General features: G+C 41.6%; 1 protein-coding gene across 4 annotated transcripts in view; it reads right to left on the bottom strand.

Annotated features, from left to right (window-relative positions):
* Positions 1 to 25,011, bottom strand: part of ARHGAP10 (Rho GTPase activating protein 10) — a 394,713-nt gene that overhangs the window by 152,453 nt on the left and 217,249 nt on the right. For all 4 annotated transcript variants that reach the window (XM_075860371.1, XM_075860369.1, XM_075860372.1 and 1 more), the window contains one exon: positions 24,741 to 24,900. In XM_075860371.1, coding sequence (XP_075716486.1) covers positions 24,741 to 24,900 — 160 coding nt within the window. The remainder of the gene's footprint in view (positions 1 to 24,740; positions 24,901 to 25,011) is intronic.

Genomic DNA, 25,011 nt, shown 5'->3' on the forward strand with positions numbered 1-25,011 from the left:
CTCACTTCACTGTCCATATATGGACAGTGAAGTGAGGGGATTCTCCTGGATCGGAATCCCCGGCCACAGCGGTGGGGATTCCGCTTTAGAAGTCCATGATGTCACGGTGTCCATATATGGACAGTGAAGCCAGGGATTTCTCCTGGAGCAGACTCCCCGGCCACATCGTCGGTCGCTGTGTCCGGGGATTCAGTTTCAGGAGTAGGGGACCGCTCCAGGAAAAGTCAGGGACTTCTCCTGGAGCGTAATCCCCGGCCACGGATTAGGGATTCCGCTCCTCCTCCTTCTCACATGCACTTCAGGAGGAGTGGACGACGAGACAGAAGGAGGAGGGGGCGTGTATTATAATTGATGATGCTCCGTGTCTTTGCTCAGCCAGCACTTCCTGCTGTGTAAAGACACGGCGCATCATCAACTACATCTACAGGCGGCGGGACCAGAGGAGGCAGAGCTCTGAAGAGCTTAGGAAACATCCGCCCGGCCCACTGCCTGGAAATGTAGTTGATGACGCGCCGTGCCTTTCTCAGCCGGAAGTGCTGGCTGAGCAAAGACACTGTACCTCACAGGAAATAAAAAATGTACCCTGGGTGCGGTCACGTGACGGCAGATCAGAACAGGAGAACACTGGCACAGGTAAGTACACACTATATTAGAAATGTTATTAAATATGACTAATTAAGTAAAAATTTAAATAAAATGTATTCCCGGACAACCCCTTTAATATCTGCTAGTTTATGTTAAGCCATTCCCTGCCCTGCTGCCAATTTTAAAAAGTCCTGGATAACGCCTCTAATGTAACAGTTTCTCAGTTTGACCCACTTGACTGGTAATACGAAGCAAATTGCTGTGCCTTATTCATCCAATTTGCTTGATGGGCCTATGATGTCCTAAAATTCTCCAACAGTCCCAAAGCTGCGAAAAAAAATTTGCCAAATGGATCCTGATGGCCATCTAGCCCCAAACTGCTTTGCTGATCGGCTAAATAATTATCTCATCTCTACTGCTTATGCTTGAGTGGAGGTGGCATGGCTACATCATTTTTGTTATGTACCTCTTATAAATGTAAGGAAAAAAAAAAAAGTAAATTATTAGACGCATCCACAAAAGTTTTGGCCATGTAAATATTGTTAATTTAACTAGTTCTGGTCATTGACTTTTTGTAGTAATACTTTTTTCATGTGGAAAATCACAACATTGTTGAGCGATTTCCCAAAGATTACCAAGCAATTTTCATATAACTCAGAGAAAAAAAAACAGCTACTACTTGGTAAAATCGCTCTAAGATTTCAGAAGGAATGGATTAAAAAAAAATTAATTGCTAGCAACTCGTTTGACTGGACGAATTTGAAGAAATTTTCATGCTACTCAATGAATTTCTATGGACAGCGATTTTTCAAAGTGAGCGATAAAAAGGTCTAGGTTTAGTCCTAGCCTAGGACTGGAATACACAAGAAGTATGGTAAAGGACATGCACATATAAAATTAAACTAGTAAATTACTTGAAAATCAAGGTTTAATATTTTATTGTGAATGACTTAAAAAGATTAGAATATTTAGTCAATTGCACGTTACATAAATGTGAATTATAACGGCTTGTGCAGCAGAAAAATTCACATGTACCAGTGCATATCCTGTTGTGCCTCACTGCTAAGATACAATACATTCAAAATATTTATCACTTCAGTTCAAAGAATCTGCCTGCTAACATGTTATTTTCTTTGCAGAATGTCTGCTCTTCAGCTAGGAAGTCCTTCCCTTCCTCGTGGAACCACACTGCCCTCTTATGTGTAATATTCAAGCCTTTAGCAGCATTTCCTTAATCCGTGTAGCCTAAAATTTCAGTATTGATTTTTCATGAACATTTTTTTCAGCCACTCAAGTTTTTTTTAGCTTAAAAATAAATTTGATATAAATTTAAATGTTTGGGGGTTGGGGGGATGGGGGGGGAGAAAATTTTATACCAAATGTAAATTTTTTTTATGTTTTACTACTTTTGCACAATAAAAAAGCCTTAAAAAAAAAACAAAAAACTTATTTGGTTTTGTGTCGCCACATTATAAGAGCCATCTTTTAAGCAGTATTGTGCTTGTTTTATGCGGGATGAGTTGCATTTTAACCCCTTAGTGACCAGCAATACACCTTTTCACAGCGGTAAATAAGGGTCCTTAAGCTAGGACGTCGCCTTTTCACGGCGGCCCAGTCTGAGCCCTGCACGGGTGTCTAATGACAGCCGGGCTCCTGCACCAACGACCGCTTAACCGTTTAACCCTTTAAATGCCGCCGTCAATAGCGACCGCAGCATTTAACTTGTTAACAGAGGGAGGGAGCTCCCTCTCTCACCCATCGCGGTCCGCAAATGCAATCGCGGGCCTCCGATGGGGTGCCATGGCAGCCGGGGACCTGATAAATGCCCCCAGGTCTGCCCTGGGCATATGCCTATTAGGACGCGCCATAGGCACGTCCGAAAAGATCGCCTGTCAGTTTTACACTGACATGCAATAATGCTCTGGTATACTAAGTATACCAAAGCATTATAGCAGCGATCTAAAGATCACATTGTAAAGTCCTCTAGTGAGACTGAAAAAATAAGTAATGTGAAATAAAAATGTATAAAAATGACAGTAAAAAAAATAAAACCATTTTTTTCTATAAAAAGTGGTTTTACTTAGTAAAAGTGTAAAAAAAACAAATAAAAGTACACATACAGTGAAGGAAATAAGTATTTGATTCCTTGCTGATTTTGTAAGTTTGCCCACTATCAAAGATATGAACAGTCTAGAATTTTTAGGCTAGGTTAATTTTACCAGTGAGAGATAGATTATATATAAAAAAAAAAAAAGAAAATCACATTGTCAAAATTATATATATTTATTTGCATTGTGCACAGAGAAATAAGTATTTGATCCCTTTGGCAAACAAGACTTAATACTTCGTGGCAAAACCCTTGTTGGCAAGCATAGCAGTCAGACGTTTTTTGTAGTTGATGATGAGGTTTGCACACGTTAGATGGAATTTTGGCCCACTCCTCTTTGCAGATCATCTGTAAATCATTAAGATTTCGAGGCTGTCGCTTGGCAACTCGGATCTTCAGCTCCCTCCAAATGTTTTCGATGGAATTTAGGTCTGGAGACTGGCTGGGCCACTCCATGACCTTAATGTGCTTCTTTTTGAGCCACTCCTTTGTTGCCATGGTGGTATGTTTCGGGTTATTGTCGTGCTGGAAGACCCAGCCACGAGCCATTTTTAATGTCCTGGTGGAGGGAAGGAGGTTGTCACTCAGGATTTGACGGTACATGGCTCCATCCATTCTCCCATTGATGCGGTGAAGTAGTCCTGTGCCCTTAGCAGAGAAACACCCCCAAAACATAATATTTCCACCTCCATGCTTGACAGTGGGGATGGTGTTCTTTGGGTCATAGGCAGCATTTCTCTTCCTCCAAACATGGCGAGTTGAGTTAATGCCAAAGAGCTCAATTTTAGTCTCATCTGACCACAGCACCTTTCCCAAACACTCTCAGAATCATCCAGATGTTCATTTGCAAACTTCAGACGGGCCTGTAATGTGCCTTCTTGAGCAGGGGGACCTTGCGGGCACTGCAGGATTTTAATCCATTACAGCGTAATGTGTTACCAATGGTTTTCTTGGTGACTGTGGTCCCAGCTGCCTTGAGATCATTAACAAGTTCCCCCCGAGTAGTTTTCGGCTGAGCTCTCACCTTCCTCAGGATCAAGGATACCCCACGAGGTGAGATTTTGCATGGAGCCCCAGATCGATGTCGATTGACAGTCATTTTGTATGTCTTCCATTTTCTTACTATTGCACCAACAGTTGTCTCCTTCTCACCCAGCGTCTTACTTATGGTTTTGTAGCCCATTCCAGCCTTGTGCAGGTCTATGATCTTGTCCCTGACATCCTCTTTGGTCTTGCCCATGTTGTAGAGGTTAGAGTCAGACTGATTAATTGAGTCTGTGGACAGGAGTCTTTTATACAGGTGACCATTTAAGACAGCTGTCTTTAATGCAGGCACCAAGTTGATTTGGAGCGTGTAACTGGTCTGGAGGAGGCTGAACTCTTAATGGTTGGTAGGGGATCAAATACTTATTTCTCTGTGCACAATGCAAATAAATATATATAATTTTGACTATGTGATTTTCTTCTTTTTTTTTTTAAATATAATCTCTCTCTCACTGGTAAAATTAACCTAGCCTAAAAATTCTAGACTGTTCATGTCTTTGACAGTGGGCAAACTTACAAAATCAGCAAGGGATCAAATACTTATTTCCTTCACTGTATATGGTATCGCCGCAACCGTAATGACTCAAACAATAAAGTTGATATGTATTTTAAAGAGCAAGGTGAACACCGGAAGAAAAAAAAAACCGCAAAAACAATGGCGAAATTGTTATTTTTGTTCCATTGCCCCAAAACAATAAGCCCCATGTACCCTAAACCAGTACCAATCAAAGCTACCTCTCGTCCTGCAAAAAAACAAACCCCAAAAAATCACATTGACGGAAAAATTAAAAAATTACGGCTCTTGGAAAGCGACGAAGCAAAAACAAATAATTTGAGTTCAAAAGTGTTTTTATTGTGCAAAAGTCGTAAAACATAACAAACCTCTACATATGTGGTATCGTCGTAATCGTACGACCCATAGAATAAAGGTAACGTGTTATTTACGCCGCACAGTGAACGGCGTCAATTTAAAAACCCATAGAACAATGGCGGAATTTCAGGTTTTTTTCCTGACACTTCTGTAGCGTCTCTGTGATATTTACAGCAAGGCAAGCTTATGATGTAACCTGTCATTTAAAACGAGATTACGCTTGCCTTACTGTAAATATCACAGAGACGCTACAGAAGTGTCAGGATTGTGAATAGACATCACGTCCTGGCTGGAGGTAAAGTATATTCACTGCCAGGACACTTGAGTAACGTTATAGTGTGTTTATGTGGCTGCACATAGCGTTATAGCTATAGCGCTATGTGCTGTGTAAATGAATGGGGACAAGTGTATGACGCTGATTGGTCAGTCAGGACACTTGAGTAACGTTATAGTGTGTTTATGTGGCTGCACATAATGATGTAGTAAGATTACTATGTGCTGTGTAAATGAATGGGGACAAGTGTATGACGCTGATTGGTCAGCGTCATACACTTCTCTCCACAACGCCCACTTGGTCAAAAGTAAAACACGCCCACTTGTCCATTAAGAAACTCATTAGCATAAAGCTAAAATAGGTCATAACTCCGTCAAAAATGATCGTTTTTCTAAATAAAAAAACACTGCTGTAATCTACATTGCAGCGCCGATCACATCATGTACAATATAGGGCACTTATAATGTGGTGACAGAGCCTCTTTAACTATCTTATTTTAGTCTTACTAGGGGACTTCAAAATGTGATCTTCTGATCGCTACTACTATGCTTTGGTATACTCCATATACCAAAGCATTACTGCCTGTCAGTGTAAAACTGACAGGCAATCTATCAGGCCGTGCCTTTAGCATACAGCCATGGCAAGCCTGGAGGCCTTTGTTAGGCACTCATTTGCCAAGGCAACCCATCGGTGAGCTACGGTCTGGTGATGGGGCACTTACATTGCTCAGACGACATTGCCAACAGCATCTAAGGGGATAAGCAGCCGGGTTTGGAGGTAACCACAAGACCGCAATTAAGACCTAATGGTACGCCCATTCGCGCAAACGGGTTAAATAGGAAACACTCACAAATTGGTGATCTGTTTATGGCACACTATAGTCCGTGAATAAGATCTAAGCTACAAATACTCGTAGATCATCCTGTAAACTACTGCACAGTAGCAGGAAAGCCACTGGGGGATTCAAATTTCCTGTTAGCCCTGCATAGTATTATCAAAATGCTTCTCCAGATAAAGGCAGGAATACTTATAACATATTCGGGAAGGGCTACTTGACAATTACATAATATAGTCTCCATAAATATATTCAGGGTGACCAATCTATTAAATAAAATACTGCATACCTTCGAGCATTATATTTAGTAGAAGCACAATGTATATTTATAATTTTAACCTAAATATTACAGCAGTACTCTAACATATAAACGAAATGACCAAAAGTATGTGGACAACTGATCATCACACTTATATAAAGGTTGTTGGAAATCCAATTCCAAAACCACCATCGTTAATATAGAGCTGGGTCCCCTTTGGTAGCTGTAACGGCCTTCACTCTTCTGGGAAGGCTTTCCACAAGATCTTCCAGTGTGTCTGTGGGAATTTGTGCCTATTCAGCCAAAAGAGCATTGAGAAAGCCTGGCTTGCAATCGGCGTTCCAATTCATCCCAAAGGTTTTTGAAGGGGTTGAGGTCAGGGCTCTGAGCAGGCCACTTGAAATCCTCCACACGAAACTAGTCATAACATGCCATTATGGATCTTGCTTTGTGCACTGGGACACAGTCATGCTCGAACAGAGAAGGGCCTTCCCCAAACTGTTCCCACAAAGTTGGAAGCATACAATTATCTAAAACGTCTTTGCATGCTGTAGCCTAAACAACCCTTTGCTGAAAATAAGGGGTCGTCCAAATCCTGAAAATATGTTCTAGACCACACCAAATATTACAGTAGGGACCATGCATTCTGGTAGTTACAGTAGAATTCTCCAGGAATCCACAGAACCCATATTCCCCGCCAGAATCATCACTACATGGAACATGTCTCCACTGCTCCAAACGCCAGTGGTGGCGTACTTTACACCATTCCAGAAAAAACTTTGCATTGTGTATGGTGATCTTAGAATTGTGTGCAGCTGCTTGAACATGGAAATGCATTTCATGAAGCTCCTGACACACAGTTCTTGTGTCCAGAACTCTGTAGTGAGTGACGTGCTTCAGGACTTGGCGGCCCCACCCTGAATTAGAAAGGTCTATCGCTACATGGCTGAGCAGTCATTACCCCCCAAAACACTTCCACTTCACAATAATAGCACATACACGTGATCGAGGCAGATCTCTCACCCGTTTTCAATGGGTGTGGTTGAAACACCTAAACTCAATAATTAGGACGGGTGTCCACATGCTTTTGGCTATATATTGCACCAAATCCCTTCCATAACAAATTCAGATGTTAGGAGCAAACATGTGCTGTGTAATAGTTTATCCAGCACTAGGTGTCCTTAGAGCCACCGGCAACATTATCTAAATGGGGAAATAACAGGAGCAGTAGTGTAGTGAAGGTCCCTCATCTTCTCCTTGACAAAATAGAAACACAGGTTTTTGTTAGGAATTTGATTTCCCATCAAATGTAATAAAGTATTCACAGTGGTCAATGAAGTGAATCAGGCAATAGGCATACATTAGAGAACACAACTTACAAAAATATAAGCAAAGGTAAACTCTCTCTTCGCCGGGTTCACACGTAGCGTAATTACTGCAGATTTTCCGCAGCGTATTTCATTGCGTAAAATCCGCAGCATAAGGCCTTATTCACATGGACGTGTCAGTTTTGCGCGCGCAAAAAACGCTGCGTTTTGTGCGCGCAAAAGGTCCGTGTGGCATCAGCATATGGTGCGCAGCTGCATGATTTTCGCGCAGCCGGCATCATTATGACACTTTGTTTTTATGTTTACAAACAGAAAAGCACGAGGTGCTTCACTGTTTTCATTCATTCTTTTTACTACTGTTGCGCGAATCACGCGCGGCACCCGGAAGTGCTTCCTTGTGCCGAGCGCGATTTGCACGCACCCGTTGACTTTAATGGGTGCGCGCTGCGCGAAACACAGGCAAGTATAGGACATGTCGTAAGTTTTACGCAGCAGACACACGCTACATGAAATTCACTGACAGTCTGAACGGCCCCATTCACTTACATAGGTCCGTGCAACGCTCGTGAAAATCACGCGCGTAGAACGGACATATAACACGTCCGTGTGAATAAGGCCTAATACAGTAGCAGAAGAATGGATGAGATTTGAACCTGTAGTGCGTTTTTTTAAATCCGCAGCATGCCAATGTATGCTACGGAATCGCTGCTTTTCTGTTGCAGGATTTCCCCATTGTTTTAAATGGGAAGGTAAAACCCGTAACAAATACGAGATGTTGCAATTTTTGCGGTGGAAAATTTGCGATTTCGGCGCAAAAATCGCAACTCAGAATTTTTTTTTTTATATACTTAGTTTTTGCATCCAGCTCTGCCTCCAGGGATGGCATTTCATCCCATGTGACTGCTGCAGCCAATCACAGCCTGGAGCGGTCACATGGGATGAAGTCATCCCAGGAGGCTGGACTGCAGGATGTCAGAGGGAAGTGTTGCCATGGCTACAGGTAAGTATCGATATTTTTTTCCGCTTTTACGTGCAGTTTTCTGCAGCGCACATTCCGGACGAAAAACTGCACCACAATTTGATGCGGTTTTCCGCCTGGAATTCCCTGCGGGGAATTTTACGCAGCATATCCGCCCTGTGTGAACATACCCTTCAAGAGAAATAATTGAGAGACCGGTTCTACATGGAGTTTCAGATGGCAGACTACACGGCAAGCACCAGCATGACTGATATTGCAGGTGTGGAGATCACTACATGCCAATGCTAACCATTAAAAAATAAAAACAAACATGAAGGAGTTTTGGTCTGTCCAGTGGCTTATTTGCATAATGATAACTTACAATATCAGGGTATATACAAAGCTGGGAAGGTGGGGGGAATCTTAAGAAAATATGAAAATGGGGTGTTGGTCTGGAGGCCATACTTCTCTTGCACAATATTTATGAATGCTCATTGCAGACTAGTGCTGCTATATCATATTTTCCTCTAAATAAAAAGGTTCACTTTTAAGTACTGCTCTGCATACTGAAAGTTTTTAACCCTTTCATAACCTAGGGTAATTGATGCGCAACCACCCCACGTAGATTAACAGGCTGCAGCGTTGGTCCTTGTGCCAGCAGCCCGTTAATCTACGTGTGCTCCTAACGGAGCGCACATGCATTCCCCTATTCCCGGGATCTCCCAGTACTGGCTGCTACAAGCAGCCTTAGTACTGAGAGAAAAAAGTGGGTCAGATCTCAGCGGTGATCCCAGCCGATTAACCCCTTAAACGCGGTGGTCAATAGCAACCGACACATTTGAGTAACATCGGCATCCTGCGATACGACTGTGGGATGCCGACGCCTAACAAAGGCCTCCGGGTCTGCCATCTACGGAAGGTGCTTAGGTCCTGCTAGAGGCAGGACCTAATACGCTGCCTGTCAGTGTGAAACGGACAGGTGTAATACCCTGCAATACATAAGTATTGCAGGGTATTATAACAATGATCGGATAGTTGGACCTTCAAGTCCCTAGTGGGACTAAAAAAAAAAGTAAAAAGAAAAAACCTACAAAAATCAAAAAGTTAAAGTTTCAAATAATAAAATTGAAATTCACCCTTTCCTTTATAAAGTCCTTTATTATTAGAAAAAAATGAAAGAAATAAACAATGCATAATTGGTATCACTGCATCCGTAATAGCCTGAACTATAAAAATATCAGGTTATTCATACCGCGCGGTGGACGCCGTAAAAAAATAAAAAAAAGCAATGCAAGAATTACCATTTTTTTTTATCACTTCAACTCCCAAAATATTTTATAAAAAAGGATTCAAACGCCACATGCACCCAAAAATTGTACCAATAAAAACGACAGTATGTTCCGCAAAGAACAAGCCCTGACACAGCTTTCCTGATGGAAAAATAAAAAAAGTTATATCTCTTAGAATATGGCGACACAAAAACTCCACATTATAAACTGAAATACCAGCAAAACCCCAAACAGAACTACCACCAAGCTAAATCCGCGCTCCAAAGGCCAAATTGCGCTCCCTCCGTTCTGAGCCCTACAGTATCCCCAAACATCAGTTTACGTCCACATATATGGCATCACCATACCAGGGAAAACCTGCTTAACAGTTTATGAGGCATTTGTCTTCAGTGGCACAAACTGGCCACAACATATCTGTGCACTAAAATGGCATTAGTGGAAAATTGAAATTTTCACTTTGCCCCAACCGCGGCGCATCATTTCAAATGAAAAAACACCTGTAGGGTCAAAATGTTCACTACACCCTTTAAAATGCACTAAGGGATGTAGTTTCCAAAACAGGGGTCAATAGTTGGGGGTTTGTAATACTATTTGACGTCAGAGCCCTGCAATTGTGGGCCAATGCTGTAAAAGTCACCAAAATAGACCTCAAATGCGCATGGTGCTCTTCACTTCTAAGCCCTGTCATATGTCCCCAAATGGACTCACTTCTTGGGGGCTTCCACTGTACTCTGGTACCTCAGGGGTTTTGCAAATGTGACATGGCGCCCAAAAAGCAATCCAGCAAAATCTGCATGCCAAATAGCGCTTCTCCCTTTCTGATCCCTGCCGTGTGTCCAAACAGCAGTTTGTCATTTGGGGTATTGCCATACCCGGGAGTAATTGCTTTACAAATGTTGGGCTGCTTTTTCTCATTTATCTCTTGTGAAAATGGAAATATCTGATCTAAAACAACATTTTATTAGAAAAACCCTGGAATTTTCATTTTTACGGCCTAATTCCACAAAATTCAGCAAAAAATCTGTGGGATCAAAATGCTCACTATAAGGGCTCATTTACACAAGCGTGATTTACGTCCGTGCAATGCGCGTGATTTTCACGCGTGTCGTACGGACCTATGTTAGGCTATGGGGCCGTGCAGACAGTCCGTGATTTTTGTGCAACATGAGTCCGTTGCAAAAAACTCACGACATGTCCTATATTTGTGCGTTGTTCACGCATCACGCACCCACTGAAGTCAATGGGTGCGTGAAAATCACGCATGCCTCACGGAAGCACTTCCGTGGGACGAGCGTGATTCGCGCAACAGCTGTCAAACTATGGATGAAAACAGAAAAGCACCATGTGCTTTTCTGTTTACAAACATCCAAAACGGAGTGTCACAATGATGGCGGCTGCGTGAAAAACACGCAGCCGCGCATCGTACGGGGATGACACATGGAGCTGTTAAGTGCCTTTTGCGCACGCAAAACGCCGCATTTTTTGCGTGCGCAAATGCACACGCTCGTGTAAACCCGGCCTAAAGGGAAGTGTTTTATATATTTATATCTATATACATCTGAGTGTAGATATATATATTTGTCCCTCCAGAAAGGTGTATATTCCTCCCCTACCAGATATTGAGACACCCTGGGGGATGGAAACCATAAGCAGTGAACAACTCCAGGAAGCAGGAAGTTCCAACTGCACTTCCATCCCCCTACCAGGTAGTGAGATTCCATGAGGGAGCCATAAGCCCATGCCCTACCCCCACGTGCCTGAGCATGTGATGTCATACAGATGTGCACGGACAAGGTAGAAGAGGGTCAACTGCCCACACTCGCTCTCTTATTTCCTGCTCTCCTGCTCCCCATGGAAGCCCCTTCCCTCGTGGTCTGCTCTTGCCTCATGGCCCTTCCTGAGAGACCACACCACACTTCCTGAGAGACCACACCAACTTTGGACCACATGAACCGCTAAGTATCTTCTCCCCTATACACCCAAAGTAACCCTTTCTCTCCAGCTGCTCACCTGCACATTCCCATACCCTGTTAGCCCTGAGTTCCCTAAGTAACCCTTGCAGTCCTGAGTTCCCCTACTACCCCTTGCGGCCCTGAGTAACCCCTGCAGTAACTTGTTAGCCCTGCAGTACCTGCTATCCCCTGGCATACAGCAACCCATTCCCTTGTAATCCCTTTTTCCTCCTAAATTCCTAAGTTAAACCTTGCTGTCCCTGTTACCTAATTAACCCTTAGTGTACAGGGATAGTTATTGCTAGGTGTGGGTGGGACAGAAACAGTGAGCATGTGCACTGTATTGTAATGTAACTTCTATGTATGTTTAGGTAAGTGGGTGGCGGTATAATTAGGATTGTGATACCGTGTTTATACTGTACTACGTATAGTGTGAGTATACTCAGTATATATTAATTGTTATATGTATTGAGGTATACTGATACTATACAGTGATCGGTTACGGTGTTCTGTGTTTGGTGTATTTTATATATAAGTGTGATTATTGTTAGTAATAAATATTACCCTTTATTTACTATAAAATTGTATTTACTCAGTCATATACACTTACGTAGCAGCAAAGCAAGTAGATTAACGTTAGTATAAGGAAAAGGTAGGGGAACTAGGCATAACCCTAGTGAGCCTGATTATAAAGGAGGTAGTAATGGTGGGTGCCACAAGCAAGTGAAATCCACCATCACACCAGCCCTTTTACACTCACTATACCCCCCTCGATAAATTCCTTGAGGGCTGTAGTTTCCCAAATATGGTGACTTTTGGGGGGTTTCCACTGTTTTGGTCCCTCAGGGGCTTTGCAAGTGCACCCGAAAACCAATCCAGCAAAACTTAAATGGTGCTCCTTCCCTTCTGAGTCTTGCAGTGGGTCCAAACAGCGGTTTATTACCACATATGTGGTATTGCCGTAATAAGTAGAAATTGCTTTCAAATGTTGGGGTGCTTTTTTCTCCTTTATGCCTTGTAAAATTTGCTAATATCTAAGTTTTATTTAAAAAAAAATCATTTTCACAGTCTAATTTCACTAAGTTCAGCAAAAAACCTGTGGGGTCAAAACGCTCACTTTGCCACTCTAAAAATTCCTTGAGGGGTGTAGTTTGCCAAATTGTGTCTTCTCAGGGGGGTTTCCACTGATTTGGCACCACAAGACCGCTTCAAACCTGACATGATTCCTAAAATATATTCTAATAAAAAGGAGACCCAAAATCCAGTAGTTGCTCCTTTGATTCTGAGGTCTGTGTTTCATTCCATTGCCACACTAGGACCACATGTGGGATATTCCTAAAAACTCCAGAATCGGGCCATTAAATATGGAGTTGAAGGGCTGCGGAGGCAGCGACCCGTCTGGAGCGATATGCCCGGACTGCCATGGCTAGCAAGGACAGATTGGTGCTTGCGGTGGCCGACATGCTGGTGGAGGCCGCTGGTGATGACGGTGAGATGGAGGAGGAATGTGCTGGGAGTGCCCAGGGTCTGGGGACAGCCATGTTGAAGCATGCTGGAAATGGCCCCAATACACCATCAGTCCAGACCCTGATAAATCCGACAACTGAGCCGACCCGGAGAGATATTATGACGGCGGTTACTACATGTAATACTAACGTCTCCACACTGGTCTCGCAGATGGGGAAAGTGACCACTGACATTACTTTTTTGAGACATGATTTTAAAAAAATCTCTGATCGGACAGCTGAGGTTGAGGGGAGAATGAGTAATGTGGAGCATGCCCTGACACCTGCCTTGCGGGATATACACCAACATGAGCAAACTATTGCGAGTTTGGTAGCCAAGGCGGACGACCTGGAAAACAGGCTACGCAGAAATAATGTGAGTATTGTGGGAATGCCAGAGAAGGTGGAGGGATCGGATCCCACTATATATTTTGAGACTTGGCTTATGGATACATTTGGGAAAGAGACTTTGTCGCCATTATATGCTGTGGAACGAGCGCACGGAGTACCAACTCTGCCGTTGCCGGGGGGAGCGCCGCCGAGGACTGTGCTAGCTAAATTATTACATTATAGAGATCGAGATGCTATCCTGAAAAAGGCCAGAGAAATGCCTGCTCTATCTGTTAATGGTTGCAGAATTGCTTTTTATCCGGATTACTCTACGGATATACAAAAGAGAAGGGCAAAATTCACGGATGTAAAGCGTCGCCTCATAATATACGGTATGCCATGCTATATCCTGCGCGCCTACGAGTGGTATCTATGGGCTCTACACACTTTTTCGAATTGTCTAAAGTGGCATTGGAGTGGCTGGATAGATGGGAGCAAAGGATTTGGCGGGATGATCCTGGCATTAATGGTCATGACGGTTGACTACAGGAAGAGGTTTTGACTACCAGCAGTTTGCATATGTGAGACGACTGTGCATCGACTCGGATGTGCTCAATGTCCATGGTTTGTTGCTAAAGTTAGGCCGAGTTGGGCTGAAGTTACGACATATCTTATGTGGACGCCTTGCAGATATCGCTCTCGTGGAGGTCGTGCTCTCGCCCGATGTTGTTACTCGGGTGGTTTTATAATATTGGACGTGATAATGTTTTTCCAGTTGGTATTGGTAATGTATGCAGGGGGGGGAGGGTTTGGTGCACCTGGGCTAGGTATATGCTATGGCTATTGTACTTGTTTGCTTGTGTCCTATATTATATATTCTTTCCCTTTTTCCGGAAGGGATAAAGGGAAAGGAGGGTCGCATAAATGTAAGAAATGTTTTCGCTGTCTCTTATATAACTGATGGCGGATAAAGTAACGTTCCTCTCTTGGAATGTGCAGGGTTTGGACGACTTGGTTAAAAGGAGAGCTGTCTTCGATTATGTTAAGGCACATCAGCCTTCTGTTCTTAGTTTTCAAGAAACTCATTTAAACCAGAAAAACAGTGCAGGGGGTGAAAAGGGCCTGGATTGGGCATGCTTTTCATAATACTGGGTACTCCAGAGGGGTGTGCATTCTTATTCACAAGTTGACTCCTTTTAGATGCATGGAGGAGGAAAATGATGGGGAGAGCAGATACATCTGTTTATACTGTAGTATATATGGGGTTGACTGTATTATTGCTGTGGTTTATGTGCCTCCTCCTTACTCTCAGGGAGTTCTTCGCAGTGTTCTAACTTTTATTAGTAGGTTTGAGGGTCTGCCGGTGATTCTGATGGGAGATTTCAATAACTTAATGAATATTGGGATAAGTTGCACTTGGATGTTAGTTTGGTGAGAGATGACCTAACGAGATTTGGAAATGTGATCAAGGAATCCTCACTAATAGATTTATGGAGTCTTAAACACCCACAGGTTAGAGCGTTCTCCTGCCACTCTAGTGCGTTTAAGTCCTTATCTAGAATTGACTATATGTTTATTAATGATATCTTTGTGTATAGAGTCCGTTCTATAGAATATTTGACTAGAACGCTATCTGATCATTCACCTGTTCTCTTGCGGGCGGTTTTCTCTAGATCTTTTAGACAGGGTACTCAACTGTGCAAGGTTAATGCATTTTGGCTTCCGCTGCTGAACACATTACTAAACATATAGCGGAATATTTCCATTTCAACAGTGGATCCGCATCTTGCAATGTGGTATGGGATGCCATGAAGGCCTCGGTATGGGGCATTCTCATTAAACTTATTAGTTCTAGGAAGTTGAACACTAGAAAACTTGGGGTAAGTTTGAAAAGCAGGGTAGATTAAACTGAAATAGCTTTTGTGCATCAACCTAGTGAAAGGACAGAAAAACCATGGAAGGAAGCTAGGGCTGCCTTGCAGACACATCTTTTGGCAGAGGCTGAGAATAAACGCTATTTCTCTAGACAGTTTCATTATGCAGAGGGGGACAAGGCTGGCCATCTGTTAGCTAGCATTGCCAAATCACAGGATGGGCCTTCATATGTGGCATCTATGAATACCACTTAGGGGACTCTGGTATCTGAGACGTCACAGATCTTGGAGGGGTGTCATCTCTTTTACATGAATTTATATCAGTCCAGATTAACAGAGTCGACTGACAGGATTCAGCAATTTCTTTCTGATGTACATTTGAACGTCCTGTCGGAGGTGGATAGATTCTCTGGAAGCTCCTCTGACTTTGGAGGAGACACAACATGCTACTGCGTCGTTGGCCAATAATAAAGCACCAGGGGTGGACGGGCTACCGGTAGAACTATATAAACTGTTTGCGGAGGTATTGCTTCCGGAGTTACTGCGGGTCTTTGGGGATGCTTTGGAGTCGGGATCCTTGCCTGAGTCCATGACTGAAGCGATCAGTTGTTTTGTTGAAACCTGGAAAGGATCCATTGGTAAAGGATTCATATAGACCGATCTGCTTATTACCAGTGGATCTTAACATTATTGCAAAGGCCTAAGCTATAAGTCTTTCTAAGGTTATCACCACTCTGATACACCCTGATCAGACTGGTTTCATAGCCGCGAAATCCACAGCCCTTAAACTTTGTCGAGTATATTTGAATTTGCAGATTCTGGTGGATAACCCTGGGAAACGTGCTTTATGCTCCTTGGACGCAGCCAAGGCCTTTGACGGTAGAGAGTGGGAATTTTTATGGCAAGTTTTGAGACGCATGGGGTTTGGGGACCGCTTCGTAGCTTCGGTTCGTCTGTTGTATAGATCTCCTGTAGCTCGTGTGCGGGTAAATGGTGCTTTGACTGATACATTTCTGTTGGGTAGAGGTACTAGACAGGGGTGCCCTTTATCCCCGTTGCTATTTGCAATTGCCATTGAGCCTTTAGCAGCGGTCAGACATCATCCTGGTATAGTGGGTTTTCGTCGCGGTGGATTGGAGGAAAGAATAGCCCTGTACGCTGATGACATTATTTTTTGGGTGGTACTGGTCAAACGTTAGATGTCATTGGTGCCATACGCCAGTACGGGACTTATTCTGGGTTATCTATAAATTGGTCAAAATCTGAATTACTTCCGATAGATGAGCCGTTGTTGGACTTAGATAATGCACGTACACCACTACAGTGTGGTTCTGTTGTTAAATATTTAGGACTCAGGATATCTGCAGTACTGACAGATTTTGAACATCTAGATCTAGATCCTCTAATGGCTAAATTCCGGACCAAATTGGTGGCGTGGTGTGGGCTACCTTTGTCTGTCATAGGGTGAACGATTCTCATTTAGATGGTATGGTTTCCTCAATTGTTATATGTTTTACATAACTCTCCGGTTTGGATACCCCAAAGGTTTTTTACTGATGGTTAACAGATTGTTTAGAGATCTTATTTGGAAGAAGGGACATGTACGCATAAAATTGGAGACCCTACAGGATAGTAAAACTGACAGTTCCTGGCAGTTCCTAATCCGGGGTTCTACTATTTGGCAGTGCAACTTCAGCACTTAAGGGGTGGGGGTTGGATGAACATGACTCCATGCTAGACATGTTGCGACATTATACACAGTGTGATAGACCACTTGCAGCTTTGGAAATTGGAAAATTCAAGACTCCTACTCTGAGAATGTCCACTCTGTATCAAATGCATAAGGTGTGGGGGAAGGTGAAGGACCTATTGGGAATACAGGGCCATACTCAGATCACTCCTCTGTGGAATAACCCCTGGTTACCGGAAGTTGCAAGTTTGGAAGGCTTTGGGAGATGGAAGTACAAGGGTATTTGGTGGTTGACTCAGCTTTATAAAAGGGGGGAATATGAAAATGTTCTCTGATCTTCAATCTGAGTTCGCTTTGCCGAAAGATTCCTTTTTCGAATATTTGCAGAAACAACATGCATTAGGGAAGTTGACTACTGTGGGTGATACTCTAACGTGCACTGTGAATCCAAAATCGTTGGGGATAGGGTGGACTCTAAGGGGCTCATTACAATGCTTTACAACTATTTGTTGGATAGAGAACATTCTAAAATCCCTCTAGGGTTCAAAACCAAATGGGAAAGGGATGTTGGCCTATTGAAGATGGGCAATGGCAGGATATAGTGGCATACACTCCTAGACTGTCGCTTAGTTAGGCCCATAGACTGTCACAATTGTATCTTTTGTACAGGGTGTACAAAACGCCTCAGTTTCTTTTTGATATTGGCTTGAGAGATAGTCCCGTGTAAAAGATGTAAAATTCACAATGCTGATCTCACCCATATGATGCGGTCGTGTCCAACTCTTGACACTTTCTGGAGAGAGGTTGTAGATGTAATTAATGGAGTGTATGCTGCTGATATTATATTGACACAATATCTATGTATCCTAGGATATGTGGATGATTTGATTTAAGGGGGTCGGAGGTGTTGAAAACTGTAGTAGCTCGTTTGCTTTATATGGCAAGGAAGTTGATCGCTCAGCGATGGTTGCAGGAGCTACCTCCCACTAGATCAGAATATATTGCCAAAGTGAAATGGCTTGTGTCTATGGAGAGGCCTATATATTTAAAAAGAGGTTTTTCCAAAAAATATGAGGAGATGTGGGCTTCTTGGTTGGATGATTCGGATTTGGCCATTGCTGCACTCACAAGAAATAGAGGTCTATTTAGAAATCCTGTTTAAATTCTAGGCTATTATGATGGGGTTGTACTTATTTATGCGTGAAGGTACTTCTCGGGTGCACCGGAGTGGGGGGGTATGGGTGGTGAATGTTGATATGTTTCATGTAAGTGTTTCTCTCAGTGCAGGCCATGTTCGTGCTTGTAAGGGATGGAATACAATTGTATTGTGGAAAATGTAAAACTTGTTTGTTTTAATAAAAAGTTACCGGATTTAAAAAAAATATGGAGTTGCGTTTCTCGGGTAAAACATTTTGTTATAGAAAAAAATGGATTTTCTAAAAAAAAAAAATGAAATTTATAAATGTCACCTCCACTTTGCTTTAATTCTTGTGAAACACCTAAAGGGTTAAGAAACTTTCTAATGCTATTTTAAAAACTTTGAGGGGTGCAGTTTTTAAAATTGGGTGACTTATAGGAGTTTGCAATTTATAAGGCCCTTAAAAGCCACTTCAGAACTGAACCATAAAAAATATGAGAAATTGCTGCTAAAGTTCTAAGCCTTGTAACTTACTGGAAAAATAAAAGGAAGTCCAAAAAACAATGCCAACGTAAAGTAGACATATGGGAAATGTTAACCCGTACCTATTTCGGGCGGTATAACAATCTGTTTTACAAGCAGATACATTTTACATTTAGAAAACTGTTAATTTTTGCACATTTTCTCCAAATTTTGGTGTTTTTCACAAATAAATACGAAATTTAAAATCGACCAAATTTTTCCAGTAACAAAGTACAATATGTCACGATAAAAGAAACAATCTCAGAATCGCTTGGATAGGTAAAAGCATTCCATGTCAGATTTGAAAAAAACGTGCTGCGTCCAGACTGCGTCCTGAAGGGGTAAACGATAATATTTTTACAACCACCTTGCATATCATAACTATAAATATACATATATAATTGTATTTTTATTTTATTTTTTGATTTATTTATATAATAGACACGCGCGCACGCGCACACACACAGTTGAAGCTCTGTAACAATTAGTCTTCTCTCTGTCAGCCTCGATCACTGAGGGGAGATTGAGGACTGCTAAGGCCCTGTTCACACAGTTTTTCTTAAACGTTTTTTGACGCGGGAACCGCGCCAAAAAAGATCCGAAAATGCCTCCCATTTATTTTAATGGAAGGCGGACATGTTTTTTTTACCACGAGCGGTAAAAAGAAGCGACATGCCCTATCTTCGGGTGTTTACGCCTCTGACCTCCTATTGACATCAATGGGAGGCAGAGAAAACTTATTTTGCTGCGTTTTTGCCCGTGGCACTCAATGGGCGCGGGCGAAAAACGCAGCGAAAAACGTGGCAAACGGCGTGCAGGCAGATCAAAATCTGCCTCAAAATTCAGAATTTTCTGCCTGCAAAAAAAACTCAGTGTGAACAGGGCCTAAGAGTTCAGAGCTGCTTGAAAAGTTTGATTAGCAAACATACTTTTCTATGATCACCATGATTGGACAATCATGCTGATCATCATCTGCCCAGAGACTGAGCTTATTGTCAGAAGCTATGGACTGAGGGAGGAAGGGGGGGGGGGGGGGGGGTTGCCAGCACACAGGGGAGAGAGCCAGGGGGACAGAGAAGTACAAGCTGCTTCAGTGTGTACAGCGCTGTACTTCTAAGCCCCCTGACAGTGATGAAACACATGGGAGAGTGATGAAACCAAGGGGGAGAGGCGCCGGCAGGCAGGAAAGTGCAGCGCTAGTCAACACTAAAGCAGCGCTGCATACATTAAAGCCTGTTCTACAATGTCATCATGTATCTACGTGACAACTGCACAGGGCAACGGCAGTTGGAATGGATAAAGCGTATGGCTGACATGAAGGGGTTGATCAGCACCCATGGAGGATCAACAATGGTGCATGTCACCTGGTGAGCTTGCTCCGACTCACCCACTCTAAACAAGTCTTTGATAGCTGAACCAATGCATCACTGGGGTAAAGACACTTTCTTTCGAACTGAAACTGTTTATTTATGCTGATGTGTGTTTCTCTTCTGTATCTGCAAACGGAAGTAACATGTCTGCTCATCAATGTCACAGGTAAAGTCCCAGGTGTCTGTGGACATTGTAATAACTATAACATAATATGAGAATACTGGAAAGTTTAGTGTGAGTAGTACTGCTTTCTTCTACTTCATATAAATGAAAGAATTAGAGATTTGCAAAAGCATCAAAAGTTTATGGTCCTGCGTGATATTAACAGTTCACACTGATGGAAGATGTTAAGTGTTATGAACAATAAGTGGGCTTAAGTTTTCAGAAGGCGCAACAAATATTAGAATAATTGGTGATTTTATTTTTTGACTATGCACGGCTTCATTTTAGATGCACACCCCTTAAAAAGAAACACATGCCTTTAATTTTATGTACAATGTTTTTAAATTTTCTCACTTAATATTAGGGACACAAATGAAGGGGTTATAATAACCTATATATATATATACTCTTAGCCAATTCATTAAATTCAAGATTTCACATGATCCATATATATTAAACCGAAAAGAAAAATCTCGACATAATATTATATCAAAATATGTCAAATGAAGGGGTCCTGAATTAAAAATGTGCAATATTATAAAGAAAAAAAAAACATTTACATTTTGCTTTTGCACGCATATGCTTCTTTGAGACTTTTAAATAGTTTAGGTATTACTTTCCATACTTTCCTTATAACAATACGTCTCTTGTCTAGTCTGTTAGCCCTGGGCCATTGCCAGTAATGAAATATTTTCCTTCTACCAATGAAAATTGGTTTCCTGGGCCTTCCTTATGTCCCAGTGTCACCTCACTTGACTTTTAATTTGCAGTGTGCTGTACACCCCTGGCTAGTGAATGAGATCAGTGCAGACTTGGGTATAAAGCCGACTACACTACAGGTATAAAAATAAAAAAAACTAGCGTAAATAATAATGACATATAAACAATAAAATTGAATACAGATTAATGACAGCATACTCAAATAAAAGAATTTAATAAAAGTCTCTCTCCACATTTGTATAATACATAAGATAGTTTATTTCATATCTAAAAATGACAGTAGTTTGTGTAAGTGTGAGTCTGTATCATACAATGTGAGAACGGAGATTTGCTGATCTGTACAGTGAGTAATCAGACTACGATTTAGTTATTATAGCACGCCTTTGCTCCTAACCTGCACTGATACATGGTGCCAGTCTTCTCCTATAAAGCTGCCCATATGTATAAACTAGTACTGAAATCAGACACCGCAGGGGAATGAGATAACCGGCTGCTTCCTCAACTTTGAGACACTTTGTTTGTCCACATACACATTCATGTGTTTCATTTTTTCCATTACAGTTAGCATGTAAAACATGGATCTACGAGGACAAAAAAACAAAAACCTACCTAGCAAAGCGGATGAGCAGGTGCCGGTTAAGAATGTCACCTGTAACCACCCTCTTCATAGAGGAGACTGTGCTGATGTTTAAGGCATTGTCTCTCGAAGTCCCAGAGGAAAGTAGTAGTCTGAAGTCACAGATATTAAGCCCCTGTCATTTTGGGATGGGAGGTCTCTAAGGGGAAGTTCACGTGGCGTTCAGAAAAAATCCGCCTCACAATTCCTTTAGGAACTTTAAGTCAGATTTTGAATTTGCAGCATTTTTTGCCGGCGTATTTTTTTTAACCTGTTGAAGCGAATGCAAAAAACGCAGAAAGCGAGCTAAAAACAAGCGCCAAAGGCTTTTCTGTCTCATATTAATTTCAATGGGAGGTTAGAGACAGAAACCCCCTTGAAGAAAGAGCATGCCGATTTTTTTTTTCCCTCGAATAGCCAGAAGCCGTTGTTCAGCATAGAAAAAAAGGTCACCTTACCAGTGCTCTAATTAAAGGGAACCTGTATTGAACATGCTGCCCAAAATGTGAGCAGAATGTTATAGCGTAGGAGGATTTGAGAATAGTTATATCTAGTTGTGCCAAAAGTTTTAAATAAAAAAGTAATTTATTGATGCAAATCCCTGCTACTTGAGGGCTGAAGAGTCCAGTGTGTGATCCTACTTCGTGACTCGCAGCTGTTTCTGCGTACACACTGATAGAGAAAGCTGTCAAACAATAGTTGAGACCGCCCACTAGACTCTTAGGCTATATGGAGCTGGGATTTAAACCTTTAAATTGTAAGCTATCCAGAATTTTTTGGAGCAAAACTATATATTAATCTTCTCTGCTCCTCTTCCTCTAGAATAAGCCACTAAAAGTTCAAACAGGATGTTCAACGTGACTGGTTCTTTTTAACATGTAAAAATACATTAGTGTTCAATAATAAAAACTGGCACAGGATTTATTCTTGCCAAGGACTTTACAAAGGGCCAAGGAACATTAATTACATGTGGAGGAAAGGCGCGCCAGACAAATATAGTAAAGGGTTCTTTACAGTTAGAGTAGTCAAACTATGGAATGCCCTATCCCAAGAGGTAGTAATGGCAGATACAATGACAGCATTAAAAAAAAGCTAGATGCTTATCTAATAACAAGTGGCATTGAGGGCTAAAAAAGAATCAAGAAATTAGAAAAAGGAGAACATCCTATTTTATGGATTTCTATATTTTAAATTTTTTTAAATGACAGTTCTTGCCCTGGTGTACACCACCAATGTAAGTCATAGAAATTGTAGGCATAGGGAAAGAAGGAAAATAGGGCAAGAGTAATCAGAGTTATGTCGCCTTCAATTGTATTTTATATTGATACCGACAGTTACAGGGAAAGGAATGTACCGTGCAATGTCCCCTTATATTGCACTGACAAAAAAGTTGAGTTTGATTTTAATTTTTATTATGCTTTATTTTTACTTAGACATTTCTTATATAATTATTTATATTTTTATTATTTAATATTAATATGTTTTAAATCCCATGACTAAAGAGCCCATCATGTGTAAATGCCTGCATCTATATTAATGGAAAAAATGAGGGAGTGCTCAATGAAGCTAATTAACATAGCTTTAATGTTCTGATTGAACCTCAGTCCATGAATTCATATGGACATACTTTGCTGGTATTGGCAGGCAACCATAATACACTAAACCAGGAGAAGACACAATGTCCCAGTCCGTGGCCAAGTGTACAGTGATTACCACTATCAGCTGTCACAAAGTCACTGCTCCGTGCTCTGTTGAGCAGCGAGATCGGGACCCCAGCTTATGTTAGGCAGGCAGCTATGATACACTGCACCAGGACGAAGTACACTCTACCAGTCCGTAATTGTGTATACCGAGACTGGGAGAGATTAGTAGAATATAACACTTCCTAATCTGACCATATCCAATTGAAAGCTTCTAATCGCAGCGAAAGCGAGTGAGTACAGCGGTCATACCACTTGCTTCAGTCGTCGAGTGCCAATGACGTCACAGCGCTCACAGCAAACAAGCTAACCGCCGCAAGCAGAACACAAGCTGCAGTCTCGATCCCGCTGATCAGCAGATAATCCCTGGAGCAGTGACATTTTGTGACAGCGGATAGCAGCAGTCTCGGTATACACAATTACGGACTGGGAGAGTGTACTTCCTCCTGGTGCAGTATATCATAGCTGCCTGCCTAACATAAGCTGGGGTCCCGATCTCACTGCTCAACAGAGCTCGGAGCTGCGACTTTGTGACAGCTGAACATTAACGCTATGTTAATTAGCTTCATTGAGCACTCCTCATTTTTCCCATTGATACAGATGCAGCCATTTACACATGATGGTCTCTTTAGTCACATGATTTGAAACATAATAATATTAAATAATAAAAATAAAATTATATAAGATGTCTAAGTAAAAATAAAACATAATAAAAAATAAAAACAAACACAACTGGTTTGTCAATGCAATATAAGAGGACATTGCACGGTACATTCCTTTCCCTAACACGGTCGGTATCAATATAAAATACAATTGAAGGCGACATAACACGTATTACTCTTGCCCTATTTTCCTTCTTTCCCCATACCTACAATTTCTAAAAAATAATCTAGCAATGAATGATGTACAATTGATCGAAAAAAGTTGAACTTAATGAACTTGTCTTTTCTCAACCTATTTAACTATAGCTGATTATTGTCAAACGTACAAAGAGAAAAAGAAATTCCAGGAAAAATATTTAGAAAGAAAAAAAAACAAACCATCATGAAACATTACCTAACTGGAGAACAGCAGGTACTAATGTAATACAGAAATGAAAATAGACTTACGGTAAACTGCAAGTTAATCTGATTAGCTTTTATAAGGAAGTAATAGTAGAATGAAATCTTGGTAAAGGTTGCTCATGCGCAATATTTGTATTCCTTAAAATTATTTCATAATATACCACACAAAACATTGGTACAGAAAATGATTGGAAAGTATTTGTTGTGGACTTGTGCAACAAAACGTAGACCATACATATGAAATACAAAATCCTTTTCACACTCTGCGGAATTTTTTTTATTTTTTAAAAATCTGAGTAAATTTCAGGGCACGCTATGGATTTTCATATCTGCAGCATGCCTTATCTGTCGCTTATATCACCGGAATGTGCTATGCAAAACCATTGCAATAGAAATCGCGAAATCTGAAGCAAAATCTGCAGAGAAATCACTGCAGAAACTGAACGTAACGGACTTCGGGACTTCTCTACAGCAGATAACTTCTGCTGCGTGTATACAGTGTGTATAGTTAAAAATGTATGAATCACACATTTAAAACCACTCTACCTTTTCATGGTTTTCAATAAGTATTTCAACAACAATGTTCTGAAACTTCAGGTCCATAATGGCTGCTACCGTTTCTTCTTGAGGCCTCATCAGTGTGGGACCGAACACCACTCCCAAGTTTGCTACAGTCATCAAATTCTTCTGGGCATTTGAAGAAACACTGGAGAAAGTCCAAAAAGGGACAATGATACAAAAGTGGTGTTTGGATTTTCGGCACTAGATTCTGACACAAATGAACTGAAAATAATTAATAAAATAAGAAGTACTAAAG

The sequence above is a fragment of the Rhinoderma darwinii genome, chromosome 1 (assembly GCF_050947455.1).
Source record: "Rhinoderma darwinii isolate aRhiDar2 chromosome 1, aRhiDar2.hap1, whole genome shotgun sequence".
Lineage (NCBI taxonomy): Eukaryota > Metazoa > Chordata > Amphibia > Anura > Rhinodermatidae > Rhinoderma > Rhinoderma darwinii.